Genomic DNA, 18,058 nt, shown 5'->3' on the forward strand with positions numbered 1-18,058 from the left:
AAGCAAAGTACATAAACCCATGAACCCTAATCTTCTGAAGCTTTGGTCCAGAAAGCCGAGCACAGACGGCTTCCAGCTCTGTCACTGGACATTGCCTGGCCCTAGCAGCCCACTTCATTTTCCTGACCTCTCACAAGCGAAGCATACATGACATCTTCAGGACAGCAGCAGCCTCTTATGTCATACATGCAATGCCAGGCAAAACAAGGCCTTCATCTTGGCAGGGCTCTAGATCCCATCACAATACAGAGCGGTAATCGTACTGGGTCTGCTAGTCTGAACTATTATGGGCCCTCCTACAACCTCGTGGACAGCAATGCAGAGCGCAGGGCATCTCCGGTCATTGTGGTGGAGACTAAAGACACAAAACAAAACAGTAGCTCTATTTCCTGACGTACCTGGAAAGGAGGACCACATGTGCAAGCAGCACTCCCCTGTTTTCAGCTGGTCCTTATAGTCAAAGAGCATAACGTTCACCCAGGCAATTGGGCAGTCCTGCAAAGCAAAGAAAGAAGCTCATTTGGGGTGCTGTAACTGCAAAAGCTGGACAAAGGTAAGAGAAGAGCTAACAAGAAAGTGAGATATCCCCATGCAAAGCACACCCCTCACAACAGCCAGGAATAAGAAGTTATATCATCTTGATCTTTTGCAAATTGCTACACAGAATGCTACAGGCAGGTAACTTCCCGTTCAAAAGTATGTAGGCACCCCCTCACCAAAGAGCTGCTGTAAAGCAACTGTCTGCTGTAAAGCATGCCTGTCGGCTTACCTTTTGAGCTCTCCTAAAATCAGAGCACAAGATGGCATCAAACTGAGGTATTTGCCAAAACCTGGGGCCTTTTGTGTAGTGCTGAATGGCACCAAACACTCCCCACAAATACGTCTAATACTTCATCACCCGATATTTTGCAGAGCTGAAGAATCTCTAAGTTTCCAGTAAGCCCTTGCAACTCTACACGTGATATTTGAAGGAGCTATGACATATATACACTTCATATATTTCACAGTTTGAGGGGAGGGAGAAGAACCTTAATTTTGAAACAGGGAACACAGAGAACGCATGACTTCAGAAAACTAGGCAAAGAACGCTAGATATATCTGCTAATGGGAAGAAAAGGCTTGGCTCCTTTGTACAATAATAAACAGTATCTATAGAAATCAAACTTTACGCTGCCAATCCCCCCTCACACCCCCCAAAATAAAACCCACAAGCCCAACCCAGTGACACAAGCCAGTCTCATTTTGGAGGCGGGAGACTCCAGCAAGTAAAGTGACTGGGACATAGCCAAGAAAGAGAACACGTCTCCCTGCTCTAACCCAGTTCCCCGCCACCAGAGCAGACAGACATATTCCACAAGTGACCTAAGATTTCCCGCAGTCAGGTTCCCCAAATGGAACAGTTTACTTCATACAACAGTTTCAACATATAACACCAGCATTTCAGTTGGAAAACACCAAGGCTTAAGCATACGCTTAAGAAACTGAGTTGCAAAGAGGTTGCGAGGCAAAATTCTAGTGAAACGCACCCACAAACAGTGTAATATTTGAAGGGAACCACAGCAAGACATCTTCTTGTTCCACCGAGACATTCTAGTGAATGTATCAGGCTTACCCTGAAGGTACACCAAAGGACTTGGTGGAGGCAGCAAAGTCAGCATTTTCCCCTAATGCGACAAAATGAATCACTTCCAAGTGGCCTCTCACAAACCTTTGAGTTCATTTGATTAGACTAAGTATCTTCAGTAAAATCCCATTTGAGACATCAGCTCCTAGCTCGTAGGGAAAAGCCAAATGAAACACCACCACCAGCAATAACCTTTTCTAACAGAGTAAATGACATCAAACCACAGCGCAGAGCCTGCCAAAATGCAAGGCAAGATTTTTGGTGGATAAGGTCCAGCAAGGCAACGATTCAGCATTGTAAGAACAGAAATATCTCCTGCATGACTTACAGAAACACTGAAAGCCAACCCTCCGGGTGACATTAACCCTCTGACTCATCCCAGTCAGTCTGCAAGCATGCCTGTTTTTTGGGGTAGTAAATAACTTAGTCCCACCTATCTGCTCTGGACAGTCTGCACAGACAAACAACATGCATGTAATTAACCTCTGAGTACTGTAAGCAAAGCAAGCAAAAAGATTATTAATCAAAAACAAAAATCGGGTTGCACTCTGACTGTAACATCCTCTTACCAACCATTTTAAAAGAGATCTGGGCACCCTACTCAGAGCTGCAGCTGACCATGTGGAAAAATCCATTTCTGTAGAGCTCAGCTCCAGCAAATATTGTGATTTTATATTAAGAGCTCACCAGAATGCATCCACCTTTCCCCAATACCAGGACACACATGACCAAGATCCTCTTAACAACTCAGCTAACCAGGCTGGTTTTGTTTTGTCAATCAGAACAGCAAGATTTCCTTCTGACTGCCTCAAGACTGAAAATTGTTCCAGTGTGACCACAAAAATGCAGCCTGTGGATGAATCAGATATTCTGCTCAACAAAAGCCTCCAGCAGGAGCTGGAGTTCTGCTATTATTAAGTAAAAAAACAGCGATAAAAAGGTTGATCCTGGTCCTGGCCTGAAAACGTTTCCAGTTTGAAGTCTTCAGCCCAAAAATTGGTTCACACAAGCAGGACTCGTGGGTTGCCTGTTGCTCCCCAGACATTAATGCACTGTAACCCTGAGAACCCTATTGCTGTCAACACAACAAAGCTCAGTGACCCTCCCAGCAGTGAAAAGGAGCTGGCAGGACTGGACACAGACTGTGATCTTCTGTGATCACATTGATCAGTCCCTCCATTTCTCTGCACTCGAGTAAAGATGGCATGACTAATCCTCTGTTTAAAGCATGGTAACTGTTTTTATGGCTGCAGAAACAGTAATTTGCAGAGGAATAAATGCATTTGTTGCTCATAAAGAAAATTCTTCGTATGCAAAGAGCTAGAGGCATCACGCTTACGTTACAACACTAGGAAACCAGCAATTCAATTACAGACTGCACTTAGATCTATTTTTAGTGACTGAATTATTAATGGACTAGAAGATTTGGAATAGAGGTGAGGAAAGTGAGAAATAGCACTACATCTCTGATTCAGAAGCTCAAAACAAGAGCTTTCAAAGTGATTTAACACTTTCCATCCTCAATTTGCAGCATCTGAACAGTAACCTTGAATATTCTGCACTTTCATTTTACCTCACCTAAAGCTTTGCTGTAACCAGCGTTTACATTCCTCATTTTCTTCCTCCCTGTTAGCTGTTAATTTGCTCTGTGGGGGATTTGCGTGAAAGACCTTACTAGAAAGAAGATGCAACACAGAAGATAGTTTAACCTCAACTACAAAACAAGGAAGTTGCAGAACGGCAAAACAGAGACACTAACACCAATGATTCCTCTCTTTATGTGCATTCAGATGGTGGGTATGTTTCTTAATGGTCTTTCTGGACAAGAAATTACATTTAAACAACCTTTCCTACAGGCAGCCACTCCTCAGTTTTCTGTTCCTGTTGAAGAAGTTACTGGCCAGCATTCTGTAAGCTCTTTTATTAATAAAGTCGTCTGAAAGCAAAGGGCATTTGGTTCAGAACGGTGTCCTGTGCCCTCCGGCACTGGCAAGCCTGGCTCAGTCCCACACCGGCTTTACTTACAGCTTTCTTGGACTTCTTCTTGGTGGAACGTGCCTTCTTTGCCTTCTCAATGACAGCATAGAGGGCAAAGCAGAGCCGCGCCATACGGGGAAGATCACAGATGTTAATATCAAAATCCAGCCTCTGCTTCCACACTGGCTCTGAGCATACATTCACTTCAGAGCTTGACACTGTCTTGCACAGCATCTCGTTGCCGTGAAAGAGACCTGCTTGCACCACCAGCTGAGGGAAAGAGAAATAAGAGAATACCATGAATCCACAGGGACTTGACCTGTTTGCTGAAGACACGTAATGAGAAGAGGAATGGGACAGGGCATCCACTCCCCTGAACAGGATGCCCTACTCCTGTCTCTTTCCCAATTCACTGAAACATTAAGTTCCTTAATCTTCCTCTTTACTCAACTTCAGTAAGGGCATTGTTATCTTTCTACTTCATGCGGGCTTGTAAGAGCTGCTTAATCATTGCAAAATGCTTGGATAATCCATTGGTAAAAGTATTGCAGGTTTCAAGGTTTAAAGCCTTGCCCTGCAGAGCACCCGTATATGCGCTATATCCTTGCCCTGTTCCCTTCCTTTCCCAAAGGGCAGCCATTCCCCTTCTCTTCATTTGCCTGCTCTCCCCTTCGTGGCAAACACCTTGCAAATCCCAGGGCTTTGCTGCATCATGCTTTCTGTCTTAACTTTACCAGTCACCACCTCTCCCGTCATTCTCTCTTCTCAGAGCTGAATTTCCCCTCCTCTGCTTTTTGCAGACTCCCCTGCCTCTCCACACCACCGTCAAGCGGTATCACCACAGAGCAGGTGCTCCGTTTGCTACTCAGAAACTTTTGCAGGGGAGTGTTTCTAAGAATACATTGCTCCGTTGTTGGGCTGCTGGCTAGCAAGTTCTCTTCCCCTTCCTGTTGTGCTGCAGTTTAGAAACTGCCCAAAGGCTGAATGAAGCATAATGGAGGATCACGTGAGATCAAGCTGTCGGCCCCTGCTTTCCTCCTCACCACACAAACAAGACAGATGCAACTGGGAAAGCCAAAACACAAAACCAAAACCCCAAACTGAGTCAGTACGTACCTTCATTCTCTCATCTGCATTGACCTTGCTGCCTTGCACCAGCTCAATGTAGAAAGACTGCTCTAAGGACCAGAGGGAACCATAGTTTGGCTAGAAAGGGAAAAGGGTTCCAATCAGAAATAGGTGCCACAAAGACTTCTCAAGCCAGCACCAGACCTCATCTCTCATCACGTGCTTTTTACTCCAACAGAAAAGAGCACTGCATCGCAGGTGGGCAGCACAAAGTCTGTGACAACCAGGGACGCTGTGGAGGGAGCCGGAAGGCTGACTGGAAATGCCCAGCGCTCAGACCCTAGCTAGGAACCTGTCCTGGGGGAGGCAGGGAGAACCAGCTGCTGTTCCCAGCACCTCCATCAATGGCTGAGTTGAGGGTGACCCTGCTGGGTCACTGTCCCCTTTTACCTTTTTCTTAGGGAGCGGGGGAGGCTTGGCAGCCGTCTTTGGGGGGCTGGCAATACAGTTGGTTTGCTCATCTCTCATAGCAATGATGGTGGAGGAGTGTACCATGGTCAGGTGGGGCATTAGGCCTCGGTGCAGGCAGCTGCGAATATACTGCAAAGAGAGGACAGAGTCAGCATGGATGAAACGGAGCCAGGCAGGCAAGAGCAGTCAAGCAAATCAGAACTGGCTGAAGCAGAAACAGGTGGAAAGAGTAAGGAAAGGACACAGCAACAATCAAAATTCAGTTTTAATTTATCTCCTCTTGCTTTATAAAACTGCAACTCACTGGACTCACGTTGCCAGAACTGAGAATATGAAATGCCTTTTATAGCTGGCATTTCATCAACTCACTCAAATGGCTGCATTAAGGGAAAATACTGGGAAGGATTCAGCACTCCCAACAGCAGTTTGCCCTGCCAGGGGAACACAGGATACAAGATTACTTGCCCAACTTTCAGCAAGAGCACCCCCAGCCCACCGTGCAAGCAAGCAGACATTTCCAGAACCATAATCTGTAAATGCATTTACACAGCACTTGCAACCCAGGGATGGGCTTAGATCACTACCCCCAAAACCACACGGATCTGTTAGGTTGCTAGAAGCATCCCTTGCCCTATGTAGCATCCAGGTCCTGCCACTGATGTGTGGCACTCCTGTAAACAGCATCGCCTCCTTGATGGAGGACAACACGTCTCAATCCGCCCTCCCAGCAAGAGGAGGCCATATGGGAACAGACTCATTGATAAAGCAAGGCACAAGGCTCACCTGGAACTGGTACAGGGGGTAGTTCCCATAGAGATATTCACATTTCCCATTCACCTGCAGGGTGTAGTCCTCTGGGTTCTCCACTGTCTCATGGCGGAAGACAGTAGCCTGCTTCTTGATAGCATAGCTTATTAATGTGATGGGGAACTCCTTTGGGGACATCTGGAAAGTGAAGCTCTCCTGCAATCCCAACAACACAGCATACACTGTCAAACACTAGCAAAGAGCTGAGATGAGCACAAGGAGCAGCAGTAGCTCAGCAGACAGGTAACAACATTCCCGTTGCTGACAAGAAAGAGAAGGATAGGAAGGCAGAATTACCCCCACACACACATTAGCAAATAAGTAGGGATGTTTGCCAAACTGGGCAGGAGCATGTTTCAGAAGCACAAGGCTGGAAATCAGGAACTTCAAGTCCAGTTTAAGCAGAATCACCAGTTCATGTGGTTGCTAGTTATTAAAAATCTTCCCACTGTCATTCCACCAGCAAGGCAGAGGGTGGCTAGGGTCACCATGCTCAAACACTGCTCTGGAAGGCCCTTCTCCTGTGGGGGTGGCTCCTGCTTCATGTCCAGGCACTACATGCAAAAATCACATTAACCAAGGGTAGCAGGCAAGAACAGGGGGCCACAACCAACACAGACTGGCGCCTGCAAGCAGTGTATGCTGAGCATGAGCTGAGCAGACTCTTGCAAAAGGAAAGCCATGTCTTGGATTCTGTGCTCCTCTCCCACTCAAAACCAAAAAGCCTTCCACCACCACATGTGCATGCAGCAACCTCAGCTACCAGCTAACCAGTACACCCAACACATGTTCAGGAAGGGGAACAGCTCCCTTGGTCGGAGGCTCAGAGTCTCCCTCCCAACCATCTCCACAGGCAAAGCAATCTGGAGAATGAAGATGAACACTGAACACACAGCAACACTGTCCACGCACACATTATTCTGTCTCCAAATGCCCAAAGGTTCCCAAAGGGAAAGCACAAACCAGTTAAACACTGTCACAGAAAAGTTTGTGCTTTACCCCGCCAGACTGAAACTTGACGTTGACAAAAATGTTCTTGGTGGGGGTATGTAGAGGGCCAGTCCCAAGGCCCTTGGCCATGGGCTCCAGCTGCAAGGGAAAGTTGTACTCCATCCAAGCTGCCCAGCTGAGCTGCTGCCGCTTTGCTGCTCTCTCCTCACAGAACTGGCACATTTTGGTGCGGAAATCATTCACCTCTGGATCCTGGACAGAGTCAAACTCATGCAAACCTAAGTGGAGAGTGAGGCAGAAAGACAAAATAAGCATCTGCACCCAATGGGGAAATCAGCCTTTGATAATCAAGTGTCTGTGAAACAGTCTTCCTAAATGCATGCTTAATATTTGGCCAAAAGGAGAAGAGTCAGCCAAGCTACCATTAATGATTGCTTATTTACTATGTAAAATTGCACTGACTCCATTACTATAGCCCTCTGCCAGCAGGAAAGATCACCCTTCTCGGGTCTGCACACACAATGTTCCCTCACCAGATCCATCAGAGACCAAACCTGCTCATTTCCTCTCCTGCATAAGCAGGGCTCCATCACTATTCCATACATAGCCAGACTGTCTGGGAAAGCAGCACGTTTCACCTACAGCCAACAGCCCTGCCAACGATGGGGGAACTGACCTTTTCCAATGAGCAGGCTGATCTGGGAGTTAATAACCTTCTTGACTCTGTCACCTTCTCGAGCCACAAGCCGCAGTACCGGTAGGAAGGGCTGAATGTCACAAAGCCGCCGTTGCTCATCCTCCAGCTCTTGTTGTTCTGCTGTCTGGTTGATGCACGTGAAGACGTAGGCCTCGGGATCGCTGAGCATATGGTACAGCGGCTCATACTGAGCATGCCTCCACACCACCTGCGCCAGACCAACAGCAGGGTGAAACTACTGCTGCACTGCCAGAACCTCCTCTTCTCCTTACTGTCACCCCACAACCTCACTCTCCTAAGACTTAGCGAAGGCAATGAGCAGCCAAACCTTCTCACAGCATTCCTGGACCTGCAATCACAGGCTGCTTTTCAGCCAAGTCTGGTGGCTCCAACTCGTGCTGAACTGCTGGGTACTTTTATTTGCAAATGCCTTTAACTGACTTCCTTTTTTCATGCTTGCCATTTGTTTCAGGCAGAGTAAATCCCTGAACCTCAGTATTTAAATAAACCGCACCTGAGTACCTCACAGTGAGTACCTGCTGACTGCTAGCCTTGTGAAACAGAGGTATTACTCCCACTGGAAGCAAAACTGGGATAAGTAACTTGCCCCCAGTAACATGAAATCTGTGACAAGAGCCAAGAACTTTTCTGAAGTCTTCTGAATGCTATCCAGTTCCCAGAGATCCTTCGCTCCCAGTGGACGGCACTTCCACATGACTGTTCGTATTCCATTTCTTCACTCTCATCCTAAGCGCCTGCTATAGGAGACAAAACTCAGGAGTAGATGGGCGTCTGCTCTGAGCCAGCGTGCCTACTGGCTGTAAAACACAGACTTGTAACTTAACAGCTGGAACCAATCAGCTCTACTTATGGGATTTTTTTGGTTGGGTTTGGGTTTGGGTTTTTTTACCTGAAAATTGCAGCATGAGAAAACTTGGAATAATCTGGCACTGTGCTTCTGTCCCTTGTGATCTGTGACTCATCTAGGCCAGGTTGCTGCTGCAGAGAAAGCCTTTTCCACTGTTTTCCTTCACTCTCCCCTACGCCTGCTTGCTGCCCAGGGAAACAAGGAAGCAGCTACGTTTCATTTACACGTGGCTTCACTACAGCATTTTATTCCTCAAATGAAGCACTAAGAAAAATCCTCTCTATCATTCCTGTTCCCAGTTTTCAGTATTCAGTTTCTGTGAGGCATGAGAAGGCTGGGCTGGCATCCTGAATACTTTGAGTCAGTCCAGCATTTGTATTTGAATCTTTGGGGGTGACTCCTCTTACTTGCATATGCATACAAAAGAGCTTTCATAATGAAAAATCCAGTGCGGGGACAGGTTGGGCCAGGCGAGCAGTAACTGAACAGACAGTCCACGAGCCCTGCGTGGCCAACTCAAATCTGCCCTCACTCCATAGTTACTCTAATTCTCATCCCAAGGTTGGACAAGTACCCAGAGAATCGAGCCCGACACCACTGGCACCACCACCAGCACCCTGGTGCTGGCAGTCTCAGCGGCTTAGACGTGGGTTTAGTGGATTGCAGAGGCTGTCACAGCGGAGGGGCTCTCAGAGTAAGTCACAAGGAACCGCCTCAGAGCAATGCAGAAGAAACCCAGCTTGCACCCAACACATTTCCCCAGGTGCTCCCCAAGAAGAGACTCCTTGTTCCAGAAATTGCAGATAAGGCTGTGGAACAAGCCTGTTACCTGCTTGATGGTGCCCAAGCTGGCATTGCAGGACACAGAGAGGTTTAAGTATATGCCCGTGGGCAGCAGAAAGTCCACCTGGATGTTTTGGTTTTCCCCCTTGGACCAGAATTCCATAGGGCAGTAAATGCCTGGGGGCATCCTGCTCACTTCTTAGCTACCACCTGCAAGAAAAGGGAAAACAGTCTGTTGCTGCTGACTACATAATATCTCCTCAGATCTGTGCTGGGCTCTGTCGAAAGTTAATGTGCAAAAGGACCCAAAGAAAGAAAGGTTACAAAGGTTAGCATATCCCCATAGCTCAGGAAAATATGCACCTTAGTCAAATTTCCAGCCTGGTGACTTTAAGCCACAGAGGCATTCTTGCTATAGAATTTGCTTCTATTTCAGTGCAACCCTTTCTTAATCTCTTCTAAACTGGGATTAACATCTACATCTGTATTTGGCAAAGAAATTAAAGAATTATCTGCACTTGAGGGCGAAGGCACTTGTCCCGATAGCTCATCTACGACCAAGCAGCCAACAGAAACAATGAATCCCTACCCCTGGCTTTGTAAGGCAATCCTCAGGCCACATGCTCCAAGCTCCACTTTGTTTTTCCAGAGCTCAGTTCCAGTCTGCAAGAGGGAGAAAGAAGTGTTGCTGGTTCTGAGTATGCATGCATTTTTATACACACAAACAAATAATACTCCACTGTATATCCCCCCCTCTACAAGTACAGGAAAAATGAAATCTAAGACTGAGGCAATCAAAATAGGTTTGTTAATTCCATTTGCATCCTTTCACTTGGCTCTACAATTTATTCTCAGTACATCCCAAGAACACAAATAAGAGAAGAAGAATCTAAACGCTACCAGGTACAAACCGTTATTTTCAAACACAGGATAAGTGCACACAGAACAGCCAAAACGAAAGGCATTCGGCAGAAGCCCGTCATATGGTTTCTTTCTTCAAGACACGTAATACCAAAGTCAGAGGAACCCTCACGCTCCATCCATTTGCCCACAAGCAAAATAATGCAGCAGTATAAAACTCCAGTTTCCTCCACAGACGACAGGCAGCAGAGCGTGGTGTCCCCACGTGCAGGAAGAGCTTGGAGCTGTTAGCATTAGCTCCTAGCAAGAGATTGGGAAGTGGCTCAAAGTCCCTTCAACCACCTCAGCAGAGAAACCAGCTCACCTAAATTCCCTCTCACTTACCAGAGAGTTTTTCCACCAGGTCAGCAGAGAAACATGCCAGTAGTACAGCCTGGAGGGTGCTCACATAGCCGTGGCTTGTAGCTCCTGTGGAAACCAAGGCTTCAGCCTCCCGCCAGTCTGACTCTTTGCTGGTTCTAAATTCAGCCCTGCACGTGCTCTGAGCAATTCTAACATTATCACTCATCCTCAGCCCATGAAACCAGTACAAAATTTGCTCATTCACAACTTAAAATACGGCTTTGCAGCTGTCAGGCAGCGTACAAACTTAGAAAGAAACTGAGCAACATGTTGCTGAAGGTTTGGGTCTCCCAAATCATGAAGTCCTGCTGGCAGCTTCTCGTGAGCCGGCCCTACGCTTCAGCATGACAAGAAGCCCAGCATCTTATCTGCCAGGGCCTGGGAGCACAACACTTCCCCATCAGCAGTGAGGTAAGGATTCCCAGAAATATGAGCTATGTTTTATCTGTCCTGCTTCCTCAGCGCACATGCTGTATCACACACAGACCGGATACAGAGACCACAAAACCACCCATGTGCCTTAAGAGGGAGGGAATTAAAAAGGGGAGGAGGCAAGGTTTACGAGTTTGAATAAAGCAAAACAAGCTTGCCTCATCTTCTGCTCATTAACAATAAAACCAGCAAGTTTCTAGAATATCTGCTACTTCAGCCTTTCCCAATGGCAACAAAAGCAGCAAACTACCACCACTCTACTGACCCGCAGAGACCGAAGACAGAACAACGGCTGAACTGCTTCCTTCTGCTGGGGATTTCTACCTGATGCCACATCCCATCAGATATGAAGTACCTATCTAAGCTATTAGCACTACAATATCACGTTCAAGCTGCTAAATACCTTGTCTTTCCAAACTCACTGATTACCTCCTGATGTAGAGGGATTTGTCCAACAGAACCTGGAGTGGATATGCCAAAGGAAGAATAACTCTGGACTTGCACTGTCTCTAATACTTTGTTTACCAAGCCTCTCCCCTTCCCATGGCTAAATTCAGAATGCTCTACTAGTTGGACCTTAGATCTGATCCAGTGTGATGGTTTTTACGTGAAGCAAGCTCTGCATAGATTAATACTCCTGCACCACCCCACTTTCATCTTCCCTTTTGCCTTGGGAAATTGGAACAGAGTTCTCCAGGCTGTAACCTTGTTTGCACTATCTTGACCTCACGAGTAAAAGTAATTACAATTAATTCCCTTTTCTCTGGGTCATTTTGCCATTTGTGAATAGCCAAATGCAGCATCACTCCTTCTGGTCAGGGTTTACACTACTGGGGTTGTTTGAGATATACTCTTTTGTCTTTCACTGCAGCAGTCTTTAAAAAAGGATTCCCCATTGCAGCTGTCAATTTTTCAAAGCCCCAGCATCATCTCAGACTTTCATCCTGGTGGACAGAGAGATTATTGTTAAAAATCCCATATTGTGGTAGGGTTCTGACCTGTAGGTCTGGTAGCCTGAGGTTCAAGTTAATCAACCCACTTGACAGAAATTAGTTTACTGCATGACTTGCATACTCTGACAGCTAGGGCAAGCAAGGGTGAGACAGAAGTTTGTGTTTTAGTGGGATGCAAACCCACAGAACCATCCTCAAGCAGGTACACAGGCTATCAAAGACCCCTGCTTACCAACACTGGGCTGCAGCCACCCACTTTCTACCATAAGACGCCCCCAGTCCTCACTCTCCCAACTGCAATATACCCTAAAACACAGAATCATAGAATGGTTTGGGTTGGAGGGAACCTTAAAGATCATCTAGTTCCAACCCCCCTGCCATGGGCAGAGACACCTTCCACTAGAGCAGGTTGCTCAAAGCCCCGTCCAACCTGGCCTTGAATGCTTCCAGGGATGGGGCATCCGCAGCTTCTCTGGGCAACCTGTTCCAGTGCCTCAGCACCCCCACAGTGAAGAATTTCTTCCTTATATCTAATCTAAATCTACCCTCTCTCAGTTTAAAGCCATTACCCCTTCTGCCATCGCTACATGTCCTTGTAAAAAGTCCCTCTCCAGCTTTCTTGTAGGCCTCCCTCAGGTACTGGAAGGCTCCTATAAGATCTCTTCTTGCTAGAATACGTCCACATTCCCCCACCTACATCTTCTTATAATACTTCTTCCTCCCTCACCGGCCACATCTCCCACAGCCCTCAAATACTTGTTTCAAGTGCAAGGCAGCTACACTGCTGCCTTCCGACTCCAAGAATGCCAGACAGTTTAGCAGGACAGGATGCACGTGCCGCTTGGCACCCCAGGGGCTAAGAAGCAGAACAGACAACCAGAACGCACAAAGCTCTTGGTCTACAGCTGGCGTGTACATACACTCCATCCAAGAGAGACAGACCTCAAGACTGGCTGGCCAGCTGATCTGTTTGAGTGGCCAAACAAGTCATAACAACATGTACACCCAAGCTAAAGACCTGGCCTTCCTGCGGGTCAAGTATATTGCTCTGTGAACTGGAGCAAATACCTCCTCACCGAAGATTACATGCTGCACAGGCTATAAGTGACAGGCTGTCTACAAGCCACGCAATCGTACTGACTCCAGGAAAGGGTATTGCACAGGCAGGACTTGCAGGGGCAGTGCTGCTGGCATAGCTGAGCACATGAAAACAAGACGCAGTTTGCTCAAAACGTTATTCTGCTGTTTCCTGAGACGGGCAGGGCCCCAGCTGCCCAACAGAAAGAACCACTCTTCCCGTCCCACAGGGATGCAGTAATGGAAGCTCTTTTCCCAAAAGAAGCAAGCACACTTGATGGGAACCTCAGATCTCGCTAAGAAAATGTGAGGAGTGACCAGCCACAACCCAAGGGGAGAGCCCAGCAGTGGGACGAGCAGCGTGCGGACTGGCTGATACACAGCATGGACTGCAACTACCGTCTGTGCGGGGCCATCACAGCTGCCGCTTTCAGCCTGCAGATAAACAAGCTCTCAAACTGCAGAGCACAGTATCACTTTGGACTTCTCGGAGCATTACAAGGAAGGGAAATGTATGCTGTCACACAACACGGGTCCCAAAGCATCAAGCGTGTGCCCAACAATAGATTTCCATAGGTCCAAACGTGAAGCTATTCCCCACAATTCCCAGAGAATTCAAGTGCACTCCCCTTTTCACATGTATTTCTGCTCTGCAGAATATTTTTGTAAGGGGAAAGTAAAAATCTGTGCAAGATAGACTTTCTCAGGAAACTAGGAATGAAATACACATGGACCCATGCTACACTGACCCCTGCCTCTGGTTCAGACCAGCCCAACAAGCAGCAAAACCTCCTAGTAGTGGACAATTGCTCCATAATCCCTCAGTAATTTTGAGATGTGGAGCCCTTTCCTAGGGGAGCAATCAGAAAAGATGCATCCATTGGTACTAATCACTTCCTTACTGAGAGTCATATGGGCAATGAACCCATCTTACAATGCCCAGACCTCTTCATCACCGGGCAGAAAAAGAGGTGGAGGAAAATAATCATGAGACAAAATTTCAGGTTTCAGACCAAGGCAAGTCCTCAACTTCCTCTCCCTTCTTTGCCTCAATTCATTATTCTGCAGGAAAGCTACAGACTGCTTTGCCCTCCTTAAGGTTTCCCCTTGCATTAGTTAGTGTGAAGGTAATAAATGTGTATCTTTCCCAAAGAGGAGAGATGACCAAGGCAGAGCTGGTATGCACATGGGACTAGTCCGTGCACTAGCCTGCCAGGACAGAACATAAAACCCCGCTGTTACTGGATGCCATATAACGAATATAGGCACAACATCAGTAACAGGAGGTAGCAGATGTTTTGCGTTCACACACCCTAAGGAATACACAGTTGCACAGAAAGGCAAATTTACGCAGAGCGTCACAGACACATTTGAAATTATCCAGTCAGTATTTAACAAGCCAGCAGTCAACACAAAACACACTAACACAAATCTCCTCTTACGAAGTTTATCAACCACAGCTCTGGTGTTTACAACATACAACTGCTGCTGAGAGGGGGGAAAAAAAAGAAAGGCAAAAAAAAAAAAAGCAGCAAGCCAGCAAGATCACACATGGAGTAGCGTTCCATAAACCTCCGTGAGGCTGCAGCGTTAGACAGACACGGAAGCTCTAACGCCCACAAACAGATTACAAAATTACTAAACCCCAGGACTACAAAAATACCTTTCAAGTTTATAAGAAATGAGCGGCGCAGAGCTCACAGGTGATGCGTGTAGCGTGGGAGACAGCAGGAAGTCACTTTCATTGCAGGCATCAACTTAGCTGGGGGAGGAGACCACGGGAATTTTTATGTACACACGTGCTTGACATGTCTTTACCACACAATCAATACACTTAGCAGATTTGAATCAACCCAAAGCTTTCATAGGCGCAGACCCATTTCAGTGAGCGTTCTGAAGGTGTTTTAAGCTTGGGCTTGCTTTTTTGGTGGGGGTCACGGGGTAAAACGGATCCGCTGTATGCTGCAGGCAAGTCATTTGAGCACTGGCAGACTGAAAAATTAACCCCCAAATTCCCCTCTAAGAACAGACTGGGAAAACTCCCGCAGCAGTTAAGCATGCCTCCAAAGACACACAAGCAAGTCAAACTGTGACTGTATGTGGGAGTTTTGTAGGAGGACTCCCCCCTCGCTGGGCTAGCTGGATACTCACGCCCAGGTGCCAGCCACTTAATCACACACAAAAAACATGCTGTAGCTGCTTCCCTTGTGGTATAATGTAAAAAATCCTGATTCAGGCTCTAGTCCCATGTCGTGGATGCAACCAACAGAAGCTCACAGTAAGACTGGCCTTTGCAGCTCTGCCTGCTGACAAGTATTGACAACCTAGCTATTTATTCATCTAAAAATGAACACATGCTGGTGAGAGGTGCTAGAAACACAGCCCAAGGGACTGCCAGCCTGCAGAGGTGCAAGTGCCTGCTGCGCCATTCACCCCAACTGAGCAGGGACCTCCAACGCAGCAGATCAGACTTGATGCTCTCGCCAGCCTGCAGGATCCAGAGCAAGCCGGACTGAGAACCCACAGCCATCCCCTGCGGACTGCCACCAAGGGTGACTCTGAGCTTGGACGTTCAGCTAGCAGCAGCCAGAAGAATGGCTTTGCTGCCTTCTTGAATAGCTGCTATCATCATTCGTCTTACAGGTGGCATTAAGAGGACAGATTTTGCTCTCATGTCAACAAAAGTGTTTCCTTTACAACTTCTATTAAGCTTTCTGTAGAATACACATCAGTGTCCCAGCTGTGCTGTTAGGCCATCATTGCTCTTTCAGTTCCTGTGACAGTGTTGCACCTTCAGTATAGACCTGAGTTACACCAGAGCTCTAAATTGTCTCTGGTTCCTCCTTCAACACATAGGCACAAGTGTAAGACTTGGCCCATGACCTAGGTAGGAAAAAACCTAGGGCCCCTTGAAAAGGTGTGGAGAAGCATTCAAGTACTGAACAACCCCTAAAATCAATGCTTCTCTATCTTCAGGGTTCATTTCCCCAAACCCTAGTTTAGAATATTCTGATCTCCTTTATTTGGTTTACCGTAATAAGACTTCTACCTCTACCAAACATAACAATCAAATAAAGGTTTTTGCATATTATCAGCTTCTGGTTTGTACATTGATCTCTCATATCCTGCCACAGAATTCCCTGCACCAATTCATTCATTCTTTCAACAGTAGTTTCGTTGTTCATCCAACTCTACGTAGTAGACACATAGTTACATTGGCTCAATAATGCCTTTTGTTAGGGATTTCTAAGCCCCTGATTAACCACCTTTACTCCCCGCTTTGCTTACACAAACAATTAGACTGAGGCAGACTTACAATGGAATCTGCCCAGGGTAACTGGGCAAGGGATGAAAATGCACGCACCTACCTCTTCAGGCCTCTAGAACACTGCGGAGCATCCCCTTCCCTACCAGAGGGGCTGATATAAACCAGCATTTATGTACCAAAATCAGCATCTTCCGTGCATCAAGATGTCAGCAGAGAACGACAGATTTTTCCACCTTCCAAGGAAATGTTCTAGCTATGTGGAGGCTACAAGGATCAGGCTTTGAACAACCACTAGATCCAAAGAATCCCTTGGCTTGCGCCCTTCCCTTTATGAAATAAAGGCTCCTTTACTTTGAGCATTTCTATTGCTCAATGCCTGCCTTACACATGCACACCCCCATAAAACAGGCTTATAGAGAAAAGTAATGGGAAGCAGAACTACACTAATGTAATCTGAACTGGAGCTAACCTTGTTTGTGTGCAGGGCTAATGATGAAAGGGGTTGCCAGCAAGGAAAGAGATAGGAAAGCAGAATGTACATGTGGTGATAAAAACAGGCTGCAGTTCTGTGGGGCTCCCAGCTCCAGAGCAACTGGAGAAAGAGCATCAGAGTGATATACCATCATTCAAACTCAGCAGGACCTTAGATCCAACCGCAAGGAATAGCCAGAGGGAGGGAAAGAAGAGCTTAGGTAAAGCAACTTAAGAGAAATAGAAATGTAAAGCCATACCTCATCCTGGAAGTAAAACAGTATCACTAGAGAGAGGCAGAGGAACATCAGGGAGTAAGAAAAGCATCTGATGAGAGGACTCAAGAACCTTGCTCTGGTGGAAACTTTCAAGCAGCCTCTCAGGCAAGTTCACAGTCAATCAACTATGCTTTCAGTGTTGTCTGAGGAAGCATCTAGTGGGAAACAGTATATTTAGTGGTTAAAGCAAGAGCTTGACAACTGACAACTTGCAAAGTTCTATTCCCAACCCTGACAATTGTTTGATGCGTGACTTCAAGCAACTAACTCCTCCGTGTTTCAGTTTTCTCATATGCACAAGTATGTCTCACAACGGATGTTGCAGCTCCTAAATGCTGGCAAAGTGGTCGGGGACCTTTGCGCTCTTGCTATTGCTGCTAACATGGGCATGGTCTGGGAGCTGGAGGAAGTTGTGATAAATGAAAGCTGCTAGCTGAAGAAGTTCAACTGCTCCCATGAGTGGGCAAGACCAGAAACCCAAGGACATCTTGCTGATGAAAACAAAAAAATAAGCCATACGTGTCTAATGACCCTCCACCACTACATTCAACTTTATTTACTTTCACATTCCCATCTCGAGCACGTACAGCACACTACGCTTCGGTGCTAAGAGGCTCTCTTTGGAGAGCTCTTAAAAGGCTTCCTCGTGCCCTGCCAAAGGACGCAGTCCAAAGCTAACCCGCAACAGAAACACACACCGCTGCTAGCGACTAACCTAGGCAGCACAACTCCAACGCCAAAGGAGGTACGGACGGCAAGATGTCGCCAAGCATGCACAGATCTCTGGGGGACTTAATCGCAGCGACAAAGTGCCGAGGGCCAAACCGCCCAGGTAAAGGCCGGGCAGGAATCCTAGCAGGGCAAGGCCCCTCCACCACCCGTGGGGTCGGTCAGCAGGTGACACGAGTGGTTACCGTCCAGTTCCCGGCCAAAAAGCACCGACCACTGCCATTCGCCCGCCCTGGAAAGGGAGAGGAGTGCTGCTGCCAGCGCATCTCTTCCCGGGGGGTACGGCTCCAAGGGCTGACCCCCAAAGCAGCTAAAATCTACCTCCAACTCGCGGATCACCG

The 18,058-nt window shown here is 47.1% G+C and overlaps 1 protein-coding gene across 9 annotated transcripts in view; it reads right to left on the reverse strand.

Moving 5' to 3' along the window:
- The window catches only part of PIK3CD (phosphatidylinositol-4,5-bisphosphate 3-kinase catalytic subunit delta), a 61,849-nt gene that overhangs the window by 14,974 nt on the left and 28,817 nt on the right, over nucleotides 1-18,058 (reverse strand). For 7 of the 9 annotated variants that reach the window (XR_012045861.1, XR_012045862.1, XR_012045860.1 and 4 more), the window contains 9 exons: nucleotides 9,836-9,909; nucleotides 9,293-9,456; nucleotides 7,575-7,803; nucleotides 6,947-7,176; nucleotides 5,924-6,103; nucleotides 5,120-5,269; nucleotides 4,718-4,807; nucleotides 3,650-3,871; nucleotides 399-495 (listed from right to left, as the gene is read on the reverse strand). Coding sequence is in view for 5 of the 9 variants with exons in the window: in XM_072884321.1 (XP_072740422.1) it covers nucleotides 399-495; nucleotides 3,650-3,871; nucleotides 4,718-4,807; nucleotides 5,120-5,269; nucleotides 5,924-6,103; nucleotides 6,947-7,176; nucleotides 7,575-7,803; nucleotides 9,293-9,433 (1,339 nt within the window). In the remaining 4 variants the exon portion in view is untranslated. Of the gene's footprint in view, nucleotides 1-398; nucleotides 496-3,649; nucleotides 3,872-4,717; nucleotides 4,808-5,119; nucleotides 5,270-5,923; nucleotides 6,104-6,946; nucleotides 7,177-7,574; nucleotides 7,804-9,292; nucleotides 9,457-9,835; nucleotides 9,910-10,491; nucleotides 10,820-16,970; nucleotides 17,058-18,058 lie in introns of those variants that run through there. The other 2 variants (XM_072884320.1, XM_072884319.1) reach the window with 2 other exon arrangements.

Source organism: Ciconia boyciana, chromosome 19 (assembly GCF_034638445.1).
Source record: "Ciconia boyciana chromosome 19, ASM3463844v1, whole genome shotgun sequence".
Lineage (NCBI taxonomy): Eukaryota > Metazoa > Chordata > Aves > Ciconiiformes > Ciconiidae > Ciconia > Ciconia boyciana.